This window comes from Hibiscus syriacus, unplaced genomic scaffold (assembly GCF_006381635.1).
Source record: "Hibiscus syriacus cultivar Baekdansim isolate YM2019G1 unplaced genomic scaffold, ASM638163v2 tig00110472_pilon, whole genome shotgun sequence".
Lineage (NCBI taxonomy): Eukaryota > Viridiplantae > Streptophyta > Magnoliopsida > Malvales > Malvaceae > Hibiscus > Hibiscus syriacus.
This window is the reverse complement of record NW_024062752.1, coordinates 2,440,766-2,461,120: the sequence shown is the minus strand read 5'-3', so window position 1 is coordinate 2,461,120 and position 20,355 is coordinate 2,440,766. Positions and strand designations below refer to the sequence as shown.

The window sequence follows — 20,355 nt, the reverse complement described above, 5'->3', positions numbered from 1 at the left end:
CTCCACTTGAAGATCATATCAGAAGTAAATTACACAGTATGTCTTGCTATGTGATAAATAGGTTGACATGTAAACAAAGTCGTTAAATTAAGTATGTATGCTCTGATCGAGTTTTGTAATGTTTTAAACGTATTTATGTAAATGATAACTTTATAGTGATGAAAGTTTAATTTTTTATGAGTTTTATATATGTTGGGCTGAAATTACTGTAGGAGTATATTGATACACTGTAGCAGTATCGATACACATTTTACATTCGATGTTTTGTGCATCGGTACTGTTCACACAGTATCGATACTATTTACATAGTATTGATACTATTCATACAGTATAATACTATTCATAAAAATATTTTTTGCCTTAAATTTGTTATAACGAAACATAATTCAACAATATATTATCGTATTTTCTTAATATAAGTCCAAATGTTATGTTATTTTGTAAGAATATTGTTTTAAAAAGTCAATGTGACATTTTGGACTCGTATCCAGGTTGGGTACGGGTTGGGGTGTTACAATTTAGCCATCATAGGTTTCGATATCGAGTGGTTCATCTTTTCATTCCTTTATGTGTATCTGTTGTTTGAGTATACTATTTTAAGCTATTATTTCTTGATGTTTCTGTTACTTAATCAGGAGGGAAAATATGGGAAAATAACAAGTGTATCACTTTTCCTAACATGCTGGATATGGTTCCTTTCATGACTGGAATGAGTGATATCCCTCTGCTTTACATGCTTTATGCTGTCGTGATGCATTTGGATACACTCAATGTGTCTTTTTCCGGACACTATGTGTCATACATGAAAGATTTGCGAGGCAGCTGGTTCAGGATAGATGATACTGAGGTAAAGTGTGCCCCCTTGCTTCACTGAATGGTTATTGGTTGTATGCATGAACATAATGGTTTTACTTGTCGAAAGATCACTGGTCGAATATCTCTTCAAAAAATAGCCGCTCATTTAAAGTATTTCTGCAATGGAATTGAAACACAGTTTTGGTGTACCTGCTTTCAGGTACATCCGTTCTTGTTGACAAAAACGGGTAAAGAAAACAAAAGAACACGAGAATTTTACGAGGTTCGGCAATGTGCTTACGTCCTCGGTGCCTAGGCGGCGCTAGAAGTTTTTATTCAATGATATTTTAGGTCTAGGTTACATCTCTATTTATAATAGAAAACCCTGGTACATAATTACAAAATTAACCCTGTACCGTACCGCGGGGCTGCGCCCCCGCACCCCCAACCCAGATAATTCGTAACCCCACAACGAGACTTTCTTTGTACTTATTGGTATATTTATGAGCCATACCTAACAAATCTCCACCTTGGCGAATATCCTGCCTCTTGGAAAATTCAATGTGGGTTGGGTTACCTTGATTCTTTAACAACTCGAAACATTCAACAAGTCCAAGCAATGCTTGAACTTGTCTGTCGTAACTGGCTTAGTGAACATATCAGCGGCATTCTCATCAGTATGTACCTTCTGAAACAAAACCTCTCCAGATGCAACCAACTCTCTGATCTTGTGGAACCTTACATCAATATGTTTAGTTCTAGCACGATACACCTGATTCTTAGCCAAGTGAATAGCACTTTGATTATCACAAAGCAACTGAACTCCACCTTGTTGAACACCCAACTCCTTCACTAAACCAGTAAGCCATAAAGCTTCTTTTGCAGCTTCAGCCGCTGCCATGTACTCAGCTTCAGTTGTAGATAGAGCCACAATAGATTGAATAGTAGACTTCCAACAAATAGGCCCTCCACCAAGAGTAAAGACATACCCTGTCGTAGATCTTCTATTATCCAAGTCACCTGCATAGTCTGAATCCACATATCCTACAACCAAAGGATTATCCCGCTGACTCCCAAAAACAATTCCATGTCCCACAGTACCCTTTAAGTACCGAAAGATCCACTTGACTGCTTCCCAATGTTGCTTACCAGGTTTAGACATGTACTTACAAACTTGACTAACAGCATGAGCTAAATCAGGACGAGTACATACCATCGCATACATCAAGCAGCCAACAGCATTAGAATACGGAACCTTTGCCATATCTTCAACTTCCTTATCTGTCTTGGGGCACTGTTCTGATGAGAGCTTAAAGTGATTCGCCAATGGAGTGCTAACTGGTTTTGCACTGCTCATCGCAAACCTTTCTAGCATTTTCTCAACATAACCCCGTTGAGATAGCCGCAGTTTCCTTGAGTCTCTGTCCCTGCAAATTTCCATTCCAAGAATTTTCTTTGCAGCACCTAAATCTTTCATATCAAATTCCTGACTCAATAAAGTTTTCAAACCGATAACATCATCCATGTTCTTCGCAGCAATCAACATATCATCAACATACAGTAATAGAAAAATAAAAGAACCATCATCAAGGCTTAACATAGACACAACAATCATACTCACATCGGTTGTAGCCAATCTTGATCATATAGGAGTCAAACTGTTTATACCACTGTCTCGGAGACTGTTTCAACCCGTACAAAGATTTCTTCAATCTGCAAACTAAATGCTCGTTTCCAGGTTGAGTGAAACCTTCAGGTTGCCGCATGTAGATCTGCTCCTCTAAATCACCATGCAAAAAAGCAGTTTTAACATCCATCTGCTCTAAATGCAAATCCAACTAGCCACCAATGCAAGTACTGCTCGGATTGAAGTGTGCCTGACCACAGGAGAAAAGATTTCATCATAATCAACTCCTTTCTGCTGTGAAAAACCCTTCGCTACCAAACGAGCCTTGAACTTCTCCCCCTCTTTTTCTGTTACTACTGGTTTCTTCTTATACACCCATTTGCAACCAATCGGCTTCTTACCCTCAGGAAGGGGAACTAACTACCATGTGCGATTGTGATTCAAAGACTCCATCTCCTCAACCATGGCTGCCATCCACTTGTCGTTTTCCTGACTAGTAACGGCATCATGAAAAGTAACCGGATCATCACTGCTAACAATAAGTGCAAAAGATACCAAGTCTTCAAAATCCAATCTGTTCGGAGGCTTTATATTCGTCCGTCTCACCCTGTCTCTGGCGAGACTATAATCCTGCAAATCATCCGTAGTGGAACCACCAGAAGTCGGTTGAGAAGTTTCTGGTTTCTCAACTGGAAACTGCTCGAAATCCACCACTGTCGTCTCTTGCTTCTGCTGCAACATGGATTGTTCATCAAAAACGACATCTCTACTAATCACAACTTTCTTCGCAACTGGATCCCAGAACTTGAATCCTTTGACACCTTTCTTGTAACCCAGAAAAATGCACTCCTTCGATTTTGCATCAAGTTTGGATCTCTCATCAGCAGGTACATGCACATAAGCAGGACAACCAAAAATCCGTAAGTTATCAAAACTAACATCATGACCAGTCCATACCTCTTCTGCAACTTTCCCAGCCAGCGATGCCCTTGGCGATCTGTTGATAAGGTAACACGCCATGTTAACAGCCTCAGCCCAGAAGTGTTTGGGAAGCCCCGCATTCAACCGCAAACATCTGGCTCTTTCATTCAACGACCTGTTCATTCGTTCCACAACACCATTCTGTTGTGGTGTCTTGCGCACTGTAAAATGCCTCTGAATCCCATGCTCCTTACAGAATTGTAGGAACTGTGAATCTGTGTACTCCGTACCATTGTCAGACCGCAAACACTTGATTTTTTGTCCTGTTTGGTTTTCTACCTCAGCTTTCCACAGCTTGAACTTCTCAAAAACTTCAGATTTCTGTTTCAAAAAATACACCCAAACTTTCCGTGAAAAATCATCAATAAAAGTAACATAGTACATAGATCCACCCAAAGACGATGTCGTGGAAGGCCCCCATACATCAGAATGCACATAATCAAGAATCCCTTGAGTTGTGTGCTTCGCAGTCTTGAAACGGACTTTAGTCTGTTTACCAAGAACAATACTTGCAAAAGTCGAGCTTACAGCTTTTGACACCATGCAACAAGTTTCTCTTGTGTAATTCTGCCATACCACGTTCACTAAGATGAGCAAGGCGCATATGCCACAATTTTGTCGTATCATCACAGGACTCAACAGAGTGAACTCCACCTGCAACGGTACTCCCTAACAATCTGTAGATATTCCCTGCAGTCATCTTGCCTTTCATCACAGTCAATGCTCCTTTAACAATCCGAATGGTTTCCCTATCCTCGTCAGCCTTAGGGATAAAACCATTCTTGTGCAAAGTGCCCAAGGAAATCAAATTCTTCTTCAAGTCTGGGATATGTTGAACACCACTCAACGTCCGAACGGAGCTATCGTGCATCTTAATTCTGACATCACCAATACCAACAATATTGCAACATCGATCATCACCCAAATAAACCGAACCAGAATTAACCGGCCTGTATGTCGAAAACCATTCCCTATTTGGCGTGATGTGATAAGAACATCCAGAATCAAGAATCCAAGCATCCGTCAATTGTGTCGTTGAAATAGAAAGCATATCACCCTCACTGCAATCAGAATTATCATCCTCGACCACGTTCACAGACTTGGATGAGCCATCACGCTTCTCATCAGTCTGCTTTTTCAACTTCGGACAGTCTCGCTTCATATGTCCCGCCTCCTTGCACTTGTAACAGTGAATCGTCTTCTTATCCCTGGATTTGGATCTGGAATTCCGCTTCCCGGACCCTGCCTTCTCTGGCTTCCGTCCACGATCTCGATTACCCTTGACATATAAGCTATCGGCTTGAGAGCTTTCCCCTGCATTCTGCTTCCACTGGTTGTGAGCCAACAAGGCTGCAGTAATCTCCTCAACATTGATAGTCTCTTTCCCATATGTAAGAGTAGTCACCATGTGTTCGTAAGAGGGAGGCAACGAATACAACAGAATCATCGCTCTGTCTTCATCCTCAATTTTCACATCAAGCCGAGCCAGATCAGAAACGATTTGATTGAAGACATTCACGTGTTGCGCCAAATCGTGATCATCCTGCATCTTCAGCCCATACAGCCGCTGCTTCAGATACAGTTTGTCGTTAAGGATTTGGACATAAACTGACTTTCCAACTTCCTCCAAATTTCGTCTGGAGACGATAGATGCATGACGTGATACATGACCTCGTCCGCCAAGTATAATCGTATGGTTCCTGCCGCTCGCTGCTGCAATTCTTCCCAATCTTCCTCATCCATCGACGCCGGCTTTGTAGATCGCAAAGCCTTCAAGATCCCTTGCTGCGCCAATAGATCCTTCACCCTCGTTTGCCATAATCCGAAGTTACCCTGACCATCGAATTTCGCGACTTCGAATTTTGCTCCTGACATCTGATACCAATTGTTGACGAAAACGGGTAAAGAAAACAAAAGAACACGAGAATTTTACGAGGTTCGGCAATGTGCTTACGTCCTCGGTGCCTAGGCGGCGCTAGAAGTTTTTATTCAATGATATTTTAGGTCTAGGTTACATCTCTATTTATAATAGAAAACCCTGGTACATAATTACAAAATTAACCCTGTACCGTACCGCGGGGCTGCGCCCCCGCACCCCCAACCCACATAATTCGTAACCCCACAACGAGACTTTCTTTGTACTTACTGGTATATTTATGAGCCATACCTAACAGTTCTCAATGACCCAAGTGATGTCTGAGGATGCATACATCTTATTTTACATGAGGTAGACATCTATTGATGTTTCTTTGTTGTATGAATGTTACTTTTGGTTTCCGTATCAATGTTTCTCTTGTAGCTCTGAAAGTATGTGAACATTTCAATGTCATACCCTCGGCCTCAAAGAGCAATCACTGAAAAGACCAAGCAAGTTCCTACTAGGCACATCGCTTCGACAATGGAGAAGCCTTCACGACCAGCCTAAAGAAAATCCAGCAGCCACTGTGTTGGCCCCAAGCTTTACCCAGATTCCAGGCCTGAAATCGCCGCAGGCCGCAACTCTAATGGCATTCTCATGCAGAATGCAAGTAGTAACATTCATCGAGTGGTAGAGATGTATTCCAACCCAACCAATTTGAAGTTCTCTGATTCTACATCATCAAGTGATTGGTCCCTTTTCACGAGCTCAGATGAGGCTTCTTTTATGACAGAGAGTACTCGAGACTCTTTCAGTACCGTCAATCATGCCGATGCAAGCAATGCAGATCCATTCTCAATCTTCAATAACTTGTACACCCCAGAATCATCTTCTTGCAACACGGTTCGTGCAGCATGTTTCAACTAGTAGGCCCCATAAGAGGTACTTCTTAGAGGAGAAGGGTTATGTTCTGGATTTGTACTCATCGGCCCGAATTGTGAACCGAGATCAAGAGAAATTCAAACAGGTCTGTGATTCTTTGACAGATATTTCTTTAGATACCGACCATGGCATGTTTGTAAAACATGGGAGTAACCCAAAAAATACTTTTGATAGAACTTATGGTCATTGAGAATGGTTGTTCATGGAATATCCAACTGATTAAATAGTGACTTAGCCAAGTTAAAAGTGTTGCCTCAAATTTTGTTTTTCAATGGCTTTGTTGATTGAGGCATGTGGATCATATGAAAGAACCCAAATGAAAGGATTATTTCATATTTTCTGAAGATTGTATAGTGCAGACATTTGTCTTGGGTTCTTTTAGGCAATGCTCAGTTTTGGGAACATTTTAATCCCAGTCTGCAGGTACTGAAGGGACACAGTCCATACATATACATATACATATACATATACATATACATATACATATACATATACATATACATAAAGCTTTGGAAAGTGATCATCATAAGAAATTAAACTTCAGCTAGGAGTTGAAGAAAAACCAGGAGATTTTTCCATGCTGCATGTTAGATAGAGACCCTCATTTTCTCATACAAACTTAAGAGATTTAGAGCATACATAATATTTTCCATTACTGTCCTGTAACTTGTAGTTCTGGGAAGCTAGCCGAGTTATTTTAAACTTAAACAGGCAAGAACTCATCTTCCAAATCAAACAACATCCAAATCTCATTCACCCTGCCACTAAATTCAAAAGGAGAGTTGTACTGAGCAACAGTATAAACCGAAGTGGCATCATCTTTCCGGGTCTTGTCGATTGCAGCAGACCAAACAGTGCCTTCAAGACTGGCTTGCAAAGCAGCAGCTTCCTCTGCAATGTTATAATCTGTAACAAATCCCCCGAATTGCCTTATTGCTACATATGCCGATTTCCATCTTTGGAGATGGAGGCCATCAGCTGGCGGCGGATTCGCCTGGTTCACCTTTGGGACATAAAAGCTGACGGTAAATGATGACTCACAGAAGGGTCCATCGCTTGGTAAAACTTCAGTGATCACTGGACCTGTCATTTCTATCTGCTGCTTGTACTTGTTCTTCCCTTGAATGTAGTCAAATAGCCTATAAGCAAAGTAGGAACCACAAACTTCCATTAATTTGTAGTTTTGCTAGCTTTTGTTAAACCTAGAATGTGTTGTAACTTTGAAGCAAAGAAAACAAATTTGACTACAGATGATTATGTTGACAGAAAGACGGTAGTAAAACTTACTGAAGAAAGCCAGTCCTGGTGGCCTCAACTAGAGAAATATCCTGAATAGGAGAAGTTGACATCCACACACTGGAATTGTACCTACGAATCTCATAGCCATTGCCTTGTTGAATCACATCGAAACTAGGGCACTCGATCCGATTACACGTTGGAGGAAATATCCCAACATTGTTCTTGCTGGTTTCTGGCAGGAAACCAATGTTTGAGAGCAGACTCAAGAGTAAGGATAGCTTGAAAGGGATGAAGGCAGCCATCGATGGAGGTTTTTCCAAGTGAAAGTTAAAAAATTTAAGGGACCGGGTTCTTTTATTGTGAAGAATCAGTGCTTCAGGGCCACACATTTACATGGTCGAGCTTGGTGGATGTTTTGTGAAGTCAGCTTCAGCCGCATATGACAATTTAAAACTTCACGTGGATAATCTTTAATGTATGATTTTTTTAATTCGAAAATAAATATTAAAAAATAATTTTAAAAATATCTTTTACGACCACATGTCGAACTTTTTGATTGTATTGTTGTTTTTAGTGAGGGAGATACATTGGATAATTGTATTTACATAATGTACATGAAAATAAATGCGACCATGTTCTATCCATCTTTTTTTTTTTTATTTTATGATTTCGCTTCAATTCAGTGTGACATATGCAACATAATACCATTAATAATAATAATAATAATAATAATAATAAAGATAACATAATACCGGTATATGCTGTTGTGTTAAAGAAATCCACAACGACAAGTCAACACCCCAAATGAATATTCATCCCCTAATATTTTACACAATTAGAACACAAAATATAGTTTTTATTATCACCTGTAAGTGAATCAACCAGCCTTGAAAGTTCTAGCAAATGATATTAGAATTAATTAAATGAATTTATCCTAGTTTTTATTTCTTTTGCCAGAACAAATATTACAACAAACGAAAAATTACAAAACTAGCAAAAGCCCACACACAATACAACATATTTAAGTACAAATCTCAAACAAGAAAAACAAATTAATAATCATCGTGAAACGGAATTAAAATTAAAGATACTGAAGCATCTACTACCTGATTCCCTCGTACTCTCTTCTTTTAATTCGTTTTCATATTGCAGACAGTTGTATATCGATATCATATATATGACTGAGTTTTGCATCGTATAGACAGCAAGTTAAGGGATGAGTGGGGGTGCGGTTGTTGCAAGCATCTTTGCTATAGTGTTGTTGATTGTGTTTGGGTCTGTAATTGCAGTTAAATGTGCAGATAAGAAAGGTGATGAGAAGGAGGAAGAGGGTGTCAAAAAGGAAAAGGAAGATGGGGTTACGGCTGAAGATCCAGCTGAAGTTTTGGAAGCAGCCAAAGATATGGTTGAAGTCATTGCTGAAGTCGATGGCGACCAAGTAGAAGTTGGCGTGGAGATCTGTTGTATCTGCTTCTCATGATACTTGGCTATATGCATGTATTAATACATGATGACGAAGGCATATACGCACGTTATGATACATTTGGCTCTTGCGTTGCATGTTTTTTTTGTATTGTTTTGTTTTATGAACATAAAGTTATGGTTCATGACTTTTAATTCGTTAACGAATATATGAACGGGAAATTAATCAATTTTCCTTTTTGAAAATCATTGTTTCAGATCGGCTTTAACTTAAATAATTAAAGAAGAAATGTCACCAAAAAAAAGGAATCGTTAAAATATTTTTAAATTCAATTTAACTATGATATGATATTATTTATGAGTAGATATGGTGGAAGTAGTTTTTTTTTAATTAATCATTATATTCTCTTTTGATTAAGAAGTCATAAGTTGTATATTTTTGTTTGATGAACCTAAGTCGTAAATTACTAAGAAGGGTAAATTATATAACCATTCACTAAATTTTAGACTCTTCCCACAAACCTTTAAATTACTTTAATTGTGGTCGTTGATTGATTGTTATTGGTTTGTGATAATATCGATAAAATATTATTCATTTTCTCTTTGATTTGTTTTTTCACGATATTCATTTAAATCAATAAAAACCTATCTAAAATTTTGAATTTTGAATAATTCAATTTCTTTCAAATAACATCTCATGTGATTAGTTTATAGATACGTTGATAGTCTAATAACCAAAATCAGTGAACTCTTTATTGTGATATTAATTATAATTAAAACATAATTTTTTAATCATTTCTAAATTGAACTAATACTTAATCAATCTGATATCAATTGAATCTGATTTTTATAATAAAAAATAAAGATAATTTTAGAAAACAGATTATGGGTAAAACAAATAAGTTTACATTTATATTCTTTTTAAACAATAATAAAAACCAACAAAATAAACCCAAGTACGGACTAAAGTAGAGCCCATGAATACAGCAAAAACAGGCCGATCTGTTTCTTTTTCTACATGGGCCGGACCTAGGGTGTGCCTTGAACCTGTGGACTAAATCACAAAATGAACAATGTATAGAAATATAATGTAAAATGAATAAGACGTGTGACTTGAGTTGGAGTTTTCTCATTTTTATCCTAAATTGCACGAATCCCTTGACGGATCCCGGGTTAAGGCGCGAGTCATTAAAAGGATCATTAATTTGCAATTCGTTCAAAGAGATTATTAATTTGTGCAGAATTAAAGGAGAGGCAAGCAAATGTGAATGTGAAGTGTCCAAGTCTCCAAAACCGTCCTATAGGTGATAATTTGTGGAAAATTGGAGCAGGAATTGCGCTACTTATTCTAAACTAATTTACATTTCACACTCTATTTTTGGCTTTATTAAGAAATATCAATACGACTTTGTCAAATGTAGATGTGATCTAACCAAGTCTTTCAGGTCATCGCATTGCTGTTCATTTGTTGAAACTAAACTAATTTTAAATAAAATATAGGAGAATGTATTAATAAATGATAATAGAGGAGCTAAAAGTCCATACAATATGGGATTTAAAACTCTTAGTTGATACTTCTCAACTCCTTTAAATTGTGTGTTCAATATTCATTATGAGTAACATTCTGCTTTCCCCTTTCCTAGATAAGAATGGTTATAAATACAAATATTCCCCCACTGTGATCTCTAATCCATATTCCCGTTAAACATCGCTCCCAATAGTTAAAGCTTGACTTTGGTAGGACAAGTTTGAAATTTCAAGAGGAATACAAGGACTTACTTTTAACTTAACATGCACCAAAAGGACTCTCAATAATAGTCGGAAAAAACAAGGGTAAAGTACACAAATGACCCCTTTACTATAGAGTGTTTCTTGTGGAGTCTCCTGATTATTAAATGTTATAAATGATCACCGACTATTGGGTGTTGTTTTGTTGAGTCCCCCAACTATTAAAAGTTACAAAATAACCATTCAACTATTTATATGTTCCAAACTTATTATTTTCTGTTAAAAAATTGACGACTGTCTAAGCTGGACATTAATCTGCTGATTGAGATATGATATATTTTAATGATATCTACTAACATCGTCATTGCTTTCAAACACTGGCTTGACGATAATAATGTTTCAAGCACTGGCTCGACAACATAATGTAAATGGAGAGTCAATCCATAAAATACAACTCAAACGGTTCTAGGATCATATTTATCATATCTAAGTCAACACGTTAACGTCTAGCTCAGACGATCGCCAATTTTTTAACAGAAAAGCATGAGTTTGGAACATAGGATCTAAACAAAACAAAACAACGTCCTATAGTCAAGAAACCATTTTATAATTTTTAATAGTCGAGGGACTCAACAAAACAATGTTATATAGTTGGAGGGACAAACCTCCCATCTTAGGGTTTACGAAGAGTTACTTTGTAACTGAAATTTCAGAATACTTTTAGAGGAATATCAATCGTTTAATAGTACTATTCGAAAAATTGTTATCCCTTAATATGATCTTTGACAATTTTATGTTACTTAGAAAAACTAAAATTTATTATTAACTGATTATACTAACTATATCTGTCAACTTATAAATAGTTATAATGATCTTATACTTGAAATCAACATTAAATGTCATTATAAAAATTTTCGATTAAAATTGAAAGGATTTAAAATTATCGGAAAAAAAATTACCAAGCTCTCTTTAATTAAAAAAAATTGTATTTATGAAAAATATAAAATACTTTAACCCCACTCTAATAAATTTATAGTTCGGCACTGCTCCAAGCTAAGAGCTATACACGACAATATAAAAGGCCATCACCGGCAACTAAATGTAAATGATCACCTCGAAGTTTTGTTTAGTTTCCGAAATGAATGAGATGCAATCTCTAAAGTTGATATTTCTGGTTGTAGACACCAATTTTCTTAAAAGATAGAGCTAGCAGGAGTTCCTCTCCTAAGAGGACTCTTCCACCACCATATCTTTTAAAGCAACAACCATACCAACAAACGTGCAACAACCACACCAACAAACGTGCAACAATCGAGCAAGGAGTCTAGTTGCATTAGGATTCTATTGTTAGTTACTTTTTTTCCACTATAAATACATGTAATCCTCCCCATTTGTAAGAGGACGATTTATATACAAGATACAGAGGAAAACACGAAAAAATACATAGGCAAAGCTATTGTAAATGATTTAAAAAGGAAATAAAATGTAGTATCTTTTTTATATTGATTCGTTCATTTCTCGCATGTGCATGCTATTTTTCTTGAGATTTGGTTTGAATAACCTAAAGTGTGGGTTGTGTCGATGACCAAAAAGGAGTGGGGTTTCGAAGTTTCAAACCTAGATCTACTCCCGAGGCATGTTCATTTTTTAAAGTATTTAATATTTCCCCTAGGTCAATCTTAATCTTTAATTTACCTTGAAATTTACCCTTTAATTTTACTTTTATATTAATTTCGTCCCATATATATATATATTTTTAATTATATATTTTTTATTTATTTACTATATTCCTTTTTTATTTTTATTATATTATTTTTATTATATATATCTTATATATATATATATATATATATATATATATATATATATATATATATATGTATATATAGATATGTATAGATGTAATTTTTCTCCATTTACCATATATATATATTTCTTAATATTATATTTTATATTATATATATATATTTTCTTAATATTATTTTTATTTTTATTTATTATATATATATATATATTTTACTTTATTTTTTTTTTTTTCTATTATTTTTCCCTTAATATCATGTATATCTTTTTATCCATTTCTTAATAATCTCTTCTTTTACCTTTTTTATTTTTACTCCATTAATATTTTCCCTTTATCTGTGTCTTTGTTTTTAGAACATTTTATTCATTTTGTTTTTACATGTTTTGTTATTTTCCATTTTTTCTTGTTTTATTTATTATTCTCACGTTTGCACACTTGCTATCCTAATTCAATTTTATACTCCGTTAAGAGTCAAACGTTTTTATCTTTTAAGGGTATTCAAATCAATCAATTGTAAGTAATTTGAATCGAGTCTATTAAATTTTAATTTTAATTTTGAATTTTCGCAACTAAGACAACTGACAAATTAATTGGTACCGAAAGGGCGATTCAAGGGTGCTAATCCTTCCTTAACTGTAACCGACTCCCGAACCCGACACATTTATGGTAAAAACGCAGATCAGGTAAGATGGTGTCCGACCCACCTAAATTCATTTTAAAATGGTCGATGGCGACTCCAATCCATTTTTCAAGTCGAAACCCAATTTCGAGGCCCAACTGAAAGACGGTTATGACAGCTTGGCGACTCCGCTGGGGAAAGGTAAGTGAGTCAAGCCGAAATTAATTTTCGGTTGTCTTTTTTTAGCGAAAATTACAAGTTTAAATTTTAATTTATTTATTCGATTCCAATTATTTATCTTTGATTATTTTTTTTCAATTAAATAGTTGTACTAACCGTTTTCTAATGATTTCAACCTTTAAAGATTTTTCGTATAAGGCTCTATACCCGAGCTCTGAACCCTATTTAAGTGGGGGTGAAAGTGACGCCTTCGTGTGAATTTATTCACCGTGCGGGCCTAGCAAGTAGCATTCATCATTCATATACCTTATGTCTTCGTGTGAATTATTCACCGTGCGAGCATAAGGGAATGTTTCCTCTCGAGTTTAACTTAGTCCACATAAGCTTGTAATGAGCTTAGGACTAAGGGTCTGGTAAGCCTAAGGGAGCACGAGCAAAGAGAACTCGAGTACCATTTTTTAGAACCTAAACTGGAGACTTTGAAGGAGTTAGAGCCTACCCCAAAACCTCATTTCAAACCCAAGGCATTGAGTTGTTCATTTGAACATTAGCATTCTTCTAAGACACAACTTGGGACATCTCGCAGGGAGCTTGAACATTGAGACATATTGGGGGAAAGAAGTAGAAAGAAGAATTCATTCGAAATAATTCTATTATGCATTAATTACACTGTTTTCATGTGAATAAAATTAATCCTAAAAATCTATCCCCTGGGATACCTCTTATGTGAAAGCTTCTATGTATGAAATGATGAACGGCTTTCTTTCTTTACCCTTCACAACAAGAGAAATATATATCCCTTGTGTCCCATTTTGAGCCTATAGTATTTTTCTTCTGATTCAACCCTAACCAAGGATCACCCTCTACACCGGGGGGCAAGGTGGAGAAAATCTGATCGTATGAGTGAAGACATTGATTCAGATGAGATACCAAAAGGTGAATCAAATGCCAAGTGCGAAGATTCAATCAGAACAAAAGAGAAAAAGAGAGAGAAAAAAGCAAAGAGAAAATAAAAAGAGAAAAAACAAAGGAAAATTGAAGAAAAAAGAAAACAATATGCATATGTAAAGGTTCTCTCGATTCAAACGACGCATCGAGATTCAAACTATGAGATTGATCAAGCACAATCATTTCCGAATCACTGAACCACTTCACTCGAAGATCATAGAGCATCAAATGAGATTGATCGAGCACAATCATTTCTGAATCACTGAATCACTCCACTCGAAGACCATAGAGCATCAAGAGAGAGACACATACGAGCAAATTCAAATTGAGCAAGATATGATTGAAGACATCATAATGAATTGATCATTGGTTCAAACACCCTTAAACACTTGTTTGGGCCTTTTATCCATTTCTTTCATAACCATGAACCATGACCTACGTTACGTGCCTTAAAAGTCCCTTTTAATCATACATGAAGTTTTGAACAGAAGAGACTATCTTAAGATTTCATCCCGCCCATCAGGATTAATCTTTATTTGCAAAAAATAATGTAATTAATGCATGATAGAGAAAAATAACAAAGGGGGGTCAAGACATAAATTACAAATGACGTCTTGAAACCAAAGGAGGATTCGAGTTGAAAACCTAAAAAGACAGCTCGAATACGAAAATTGGGCAGTTGAGGCGATCGCACAAATTCCTTGATAAGACATCGCACAATCTGAGCATGACCATGAAAGTTGGGAGTCGGAGAACACTTCCAATAGAGGAGCATACAAGGTACCCCATCAAACCTTTGAGCATCAAATAAACAAAAAATGCCAAACCTTTGATCAAACACATTAACCTGAGACTTTTTATCCTTTCTTTACTTAACCATTTCCCAAAAATAGATTTGATCTTGGCACGTGTCAAATAGCTATAATTTATTGAAGGGTTAACATTGTAATTAATTCTTTGATATCCAATGAACTCTAGTTTTATGATTCGTCTCAATTGTAAAATCGTGAAAGGGGTAATATTTTCAAAATTTCTGATTAAACATTTTTCGAAACTCTTTTAATTGATATTTTCAGAACTTTGAAAATAAAAGAGAAACATTTTTTCAAACAAGACAATCTCTCTAGAGTGGATCTTGATAAATGACACGTGGCTCTCAGACAGTAATATTATGCTTAGAATTAATGTTGAAGTAAGAAATGAGGAACAATAGGGGCACTTTTAATGTTGGGGCATTTTTGGAGATTCAACATTGAATATGGGGGAATCTCCGGGATTCAAAATCCCGATGCGAACGATCAGATCTTCCGAAGGCTTTTCCTCCACATGTAGGAACCAACAAGCAAAAAATGAGATTCTGTCCAAGGAATAAAACAAGAACTTATTCATTATGCATACATTTTAGAGCATCATATTTATCATTTTTTCACATATATAAGTTTTACAGCTTTAGAGTCAAGTTTCAACTTCAAGGCGAAATATACTTGATTCAAAAGAGTTTATAAAAATCGATGGTGGTTGCTTAACTCAGTAGCAAGAAGTCACACTTCAACCAATTTGACAGATTAAAAGATCGTCATTCATCTTCAGATTCAACATTTCCAATATAAATTTTGTCTCGCTTGAGACAATCTCATTTAATGCAGATGATTATCTCACTTGAGATTGTTTTTCTTAAAACAGACTTTGTCTCACTTGAGACTGTTTCACTTGAAAGAAGGCATTTCATTTCACTTAAGACTATTTTTAAAAAGAAGATTTTATCTCGCTTGAGATAGTTTCCCTTGAAACAAAATATTGTCTCCCTTGAGACAGTTTCTCTTGAAACATGAACATTGAAAACATTTCCCTTGAAACGAATTTTGTCTCTCTTGAGATAGTTTCCCTTGAAACAAAATTTTGTCTCTCTTGAGACAGTTTCTCTTGAAACATAAACATTGAAAACATTTCCCTTGAAATAAATTTCATCTCTCTTGAGACAGTTTCCCTTGAAACAAATTTTGTCTCTCTTAAGACAATTTCCCTTGAAACAAATTATTTGAATATGTTTTATTTGAAACAAATTTCGTCTCCCTTAAGACAGTTTCTTTTGGAACTAAGTTTTGTCTCTCTTGAAACAAATTTTGTCTCTCTTGAGACAGTTTCCCTTGAAACAAAATCTTTGAATTTATTTCCCCTAAAACAAATTTTGTCTCCCTTGAGACAGTTTCTCTTGAAACACAAAATCTTCAAATTTATTTCCCTTAAAAAAAATTTTGTTTCCCTTGAGACCGTTTTCATGAAACAACAGATATCTTTGAGATCATTTCCCTTGAAATGAATTCTATCTCTTTCGAGACAACTTCTCTTGAAGCATCATCTGAACCGTTACACTCAGCTCAGACACATTCTTGAGATGGTCGAAAAGCATTTCTCAAATCAAAAATAGAATGTGCACATCAGATTTGAACATTTGAAGAATTCAAGATCAGGGATCAGAACTTGAAGATTCAAGAATCAAGATTCCAGACAGGCAATCGAAGATCAAGATTTCTCTCCAGAGCCCCAAGATAACATATGTTGCATATGCATTTTAAGCACACCTAAGAGCATTGCATCCATAGCATTACATATATGCATAACTTTTTCAGGTTTTAGCCAATTTCAACTTCGCGGTGAAGGATATTGAACTTAAAGCGACACAATTTGCTCGAGAGTAGATTTCAACTTCACGACGGAGGATATCTAACTCGAAGCCAAACTTCATAATAAAGGGGTCATCCACGGTTTCAACTTCACGGCGAAGGGAATCGTGTCCACCCGCAACATACAATACTTGGATTTCAACTTTACGACGAAGGATATTCAAGTCAAGGCTCAACTTCACGACGAAGGGGCCATCTGCGATTTCAACTCCACGACGGAGGATATCGTACCCGCACATACACGATTTCAATTGCACGACGGAAGATATCGTGCCACTCAAGACAACACAAGTTCAACTTCACAACGAAGTGACGACTGGTTGTCAACAAACAATTTCCCAGTTTCAGAACCAATTTCAACTTCACAGCGAAGGATATTGGATTCGAGACAACACAAATTCAACTTCACAACGAAGGAACGACTGGTTGTCAACAAACAACTTCCCAATTTCAGAGCCAATTTCAACTTCACAGCGAAGGATATTGGACTCAAGACAACATAAGCTCAACTTCACAGCGAAGGGGCGGCTGACTGTCAACAAACAACTTCCCAATTTCAGGGCCAATTTCAACTTCCAAGCGAAGGATATTGGACCCAAGACAACACAAGCTCAACTTCGTGACGAAGGGGAGGCTGATTGTCAATAAAATTTCATTCAGAGTCAATTTCAACTTCACAACGAATGATATTAGACTCGAGACAACACAAGCTCAACTTCACAGTGAAGGGGCGGTTGACTGTCAACAAACAATTTCCAGAGCCAATTTCAACTTCAAGACGGAGGATATTGGACTTGGAACAATACTACCTACTTGGATTTCAACTTCACGATGAAGGATATCCAATTACCAGGCTCAACTTCACGATGACGGTGCCACTCACGGTTTCAACTTCACGACGAAGGGAATCGTGCACACAAGCAACATCCATCTCTAGATTGGATTTCAACTTCACGACGAAAGATATCCAACTCAAAGAAGGGTTATCTGTCAACAAAGACCCTCGAGTTCGACTACACTCAGCTCCAAGGCACATCATTTACAACATAGCTCAAGGCAAGAAGGGCTATATGTCAATAAAATTATCGAGTTCGATTCTATTCAGCTCGATAACACCTCAATCACACTATTGTCCGGCTGCAATTGAGGTTTTCAAGCCGAGAAGAAGATTTGGGTTAGCCGTGCCTTAGTAGCAAGAAGCCTTTTTCGTTAGCATAGCTTAAGTCGAGAAAAACTATCTGTCAGCGAAGACTTTTTGAGTTCGGTTTCATTCAGCTCGAGGGCATATCAACCACATCGTGGAGTCAAGAGATTACTTTCCATTCGAATTTTTAGCCAAGGTCTTTAAACCGAGAAGAATACCAAAGTGAGCTACAATTAGAAGCCACATTCTGATTCAAATCATTTCAAGATTGACTCGACTTCATGACGGAGGAGCCATCTGCAACTCAATTCGACAGAGAATTATTCTTCAACTCCATTGAACGAAAATTTGTGTCTTTTTATCTTTGTCATATTTTTCGTTCCACAAAAAAGGACAAAGAGGGGCAGCTGTAGACACCAATTTTCTTAAAAGATAGAGCTAGCAAGAGTTCCTCTCCTAAGAGGACTCTTCCACCACCATATCTTTTAAAGCAACAACCACACCAACAAACGTGCAACAACCGAGCAAAGAGTCTAGTTGCATTAGGATTCTATTGTTAGTTAGTTTTTTTTCATTATAAATACATGTAATCCTCCCCATTTGTAAGAGGACGATTTACATACAAGATACATAGGAAAACACGAAAAAATACAAGGCAAAGCTATTGTAAATGATTCGAAAAGGAATAAAAGGTAACATCTTTTTACATTGATTCGTTCTTTTCTCGCATGTGCATGCTATTTTTCTTGAGATTTGGTTTGAATAACCTAAAGCGTGGGTTGTGCCGATGACCAAAAAGGGGTGGGGTTTCGATGTTTTGAACCTAGATCTACTCCCGAGGCATGTTCATTTTTTTAAAGTATTTAATATTCCACCTAAGTCAATCTTAATCTTTAATTTACCTTGAAATTTACCCTTTAATTTTACTTTTATATTAATTTCTTCCCCTATATATATTTTAATTATATATTTTTATTTATTTACTATATTCCTTTTTTATTTATATTATATTTTTATTATTATATATCATTATATATATATGTGTATATGTATATATGTATATATAGATATTATAGATATATTAATTTTCTCCATTTACTATGTATATATATATTTTTTCTTAATATTATATTTTATATGTTTATATATATATTACTTAATATTCTATTTTTACTTTATTTTATTTTTTCTATTATTTTTTTTCTTAATATCATGTATATCTTTTTATCCATTTCTTAATAGTATCTTCTTTTACTTTTTTATTTTTTTACTCCATTAATATTTTCCCTTTATATGTGTCTTTGTTTTTTAACATTTTATTCATTTTTTTACATGTTTTGTTATTTTTCATTTTTTCTTGTTTTATTTATTATTCTCACGTTTGCACACTTGCTATCCTAATTCAATTTTATACTCCGCTACGAGTCAAATGTTTTTATCTTTTAAGGGTATTCAAATCAATCAATTGTAAGTAATTTGAATCGAGTCTATTAAATTTTAATTTTAGTTTCGAATTTTCGCAACTAAGACAACCGGCAAATTAATTGGTATCGAAAGGGCGGTTCAAGGGTGCTAATCCTTCCTTAATCGTAACCGACTCCCGAGCCCGACACATTTCTGGTAAAAACGTAGATCATGTAAGATGGTGTCCGACCCACCTAAATTCATTTTAAAATGGTCGGTGGCGACTCCAATCCACATTTTCAAGTCGAAACCTAATTTCGGGGCCCAACCGAAAGACGGTTACGACACTGGTGAATTTGGTCATCCTGTTCACTTGAGCTGATGCGCAAAGAGCATGTTCTGAAGAAGAGAGGATAGGGCTGTTAGAACTTAAGTCGTTTATGAAGATACAAGTGATGAATGGTGAACAACATGTTGTACTGCCTTAATGGGTCGATGACCAAGGGAACGATTGCTGTTGTTGGGAGAGAGTTAGCTGTAACTCCACCACCAGACGGCTTCACAGGCTCTCCCTCTTTAATATACGACAGCTTATTTCAGTCAATTAAACATCTAAAAACTATCATTTTAGCCTACAATATTATGACGTGGAAAGAAAACCAAGGTATGTTCATTACATTCATATCAAGTTGGATGAAGAATATGCTCAGGTCAGTTTTTGGTTTGCCAAAAACTCAACCCATCCCTATGCATGCTTCCAACGTTATCTTTAAATTTTTGGCTCATAATATCTTATTTATTGGGTGTAAAGGTTGGTCGAGGCTACAACATCTGGAGACGTTGGATATTTCTTATAACATTCTAACAAGCATCCATTTGCACTCTTTGAGGAAACTCAAATCGCTTAGAATTTGAATCTTAGTGGCAATTCCTTCAACAGATCCTTCCCTGCTCGAGGTATACATGTAGTAGTTTAATCA

The 20,355-nt window shown here is 36.1% G+C and overlaps 1 protein-coding gene and 1 pseudogene across 1 annotated transcript; one reads left to right on the top strand and one right to left on the bottom strand.

Moving 5' to 3' along the window:
• The first annotated feature begins 672 nt into the window (after window positions 1-672).
• Window positions 673-6,547, top strand: LOC120127681 (annotated as a pseudogene).
• Window positions 6,548-6,772: 225 nt separating this feature from the next.
• On the bottom strand, window positions 6,773-7,752 carry LOC120127682 (heme-binding protein 2-like). The gene is made up of 2 exons (XM_039145542.1): window positions 7,491-7,752; window positions 6,773-7,342 (listed from the first exon to the last, which is right to left on the bottom strand). The coding sequence occupies exons 1-2, from the start codon at window positions 7,742-7,744 to the stop codon at window positions 6,907-6,909; spliced, it is 690 nt and encodes a 229-aa protein (XP_039001473.1). The 5' UTR covers window positions 7,745-7,752; the 3' UTR covers window positions 6,773-6,906.
• Window positions 7,753-20,355: the final 12,603 nt, after the last annotated feature.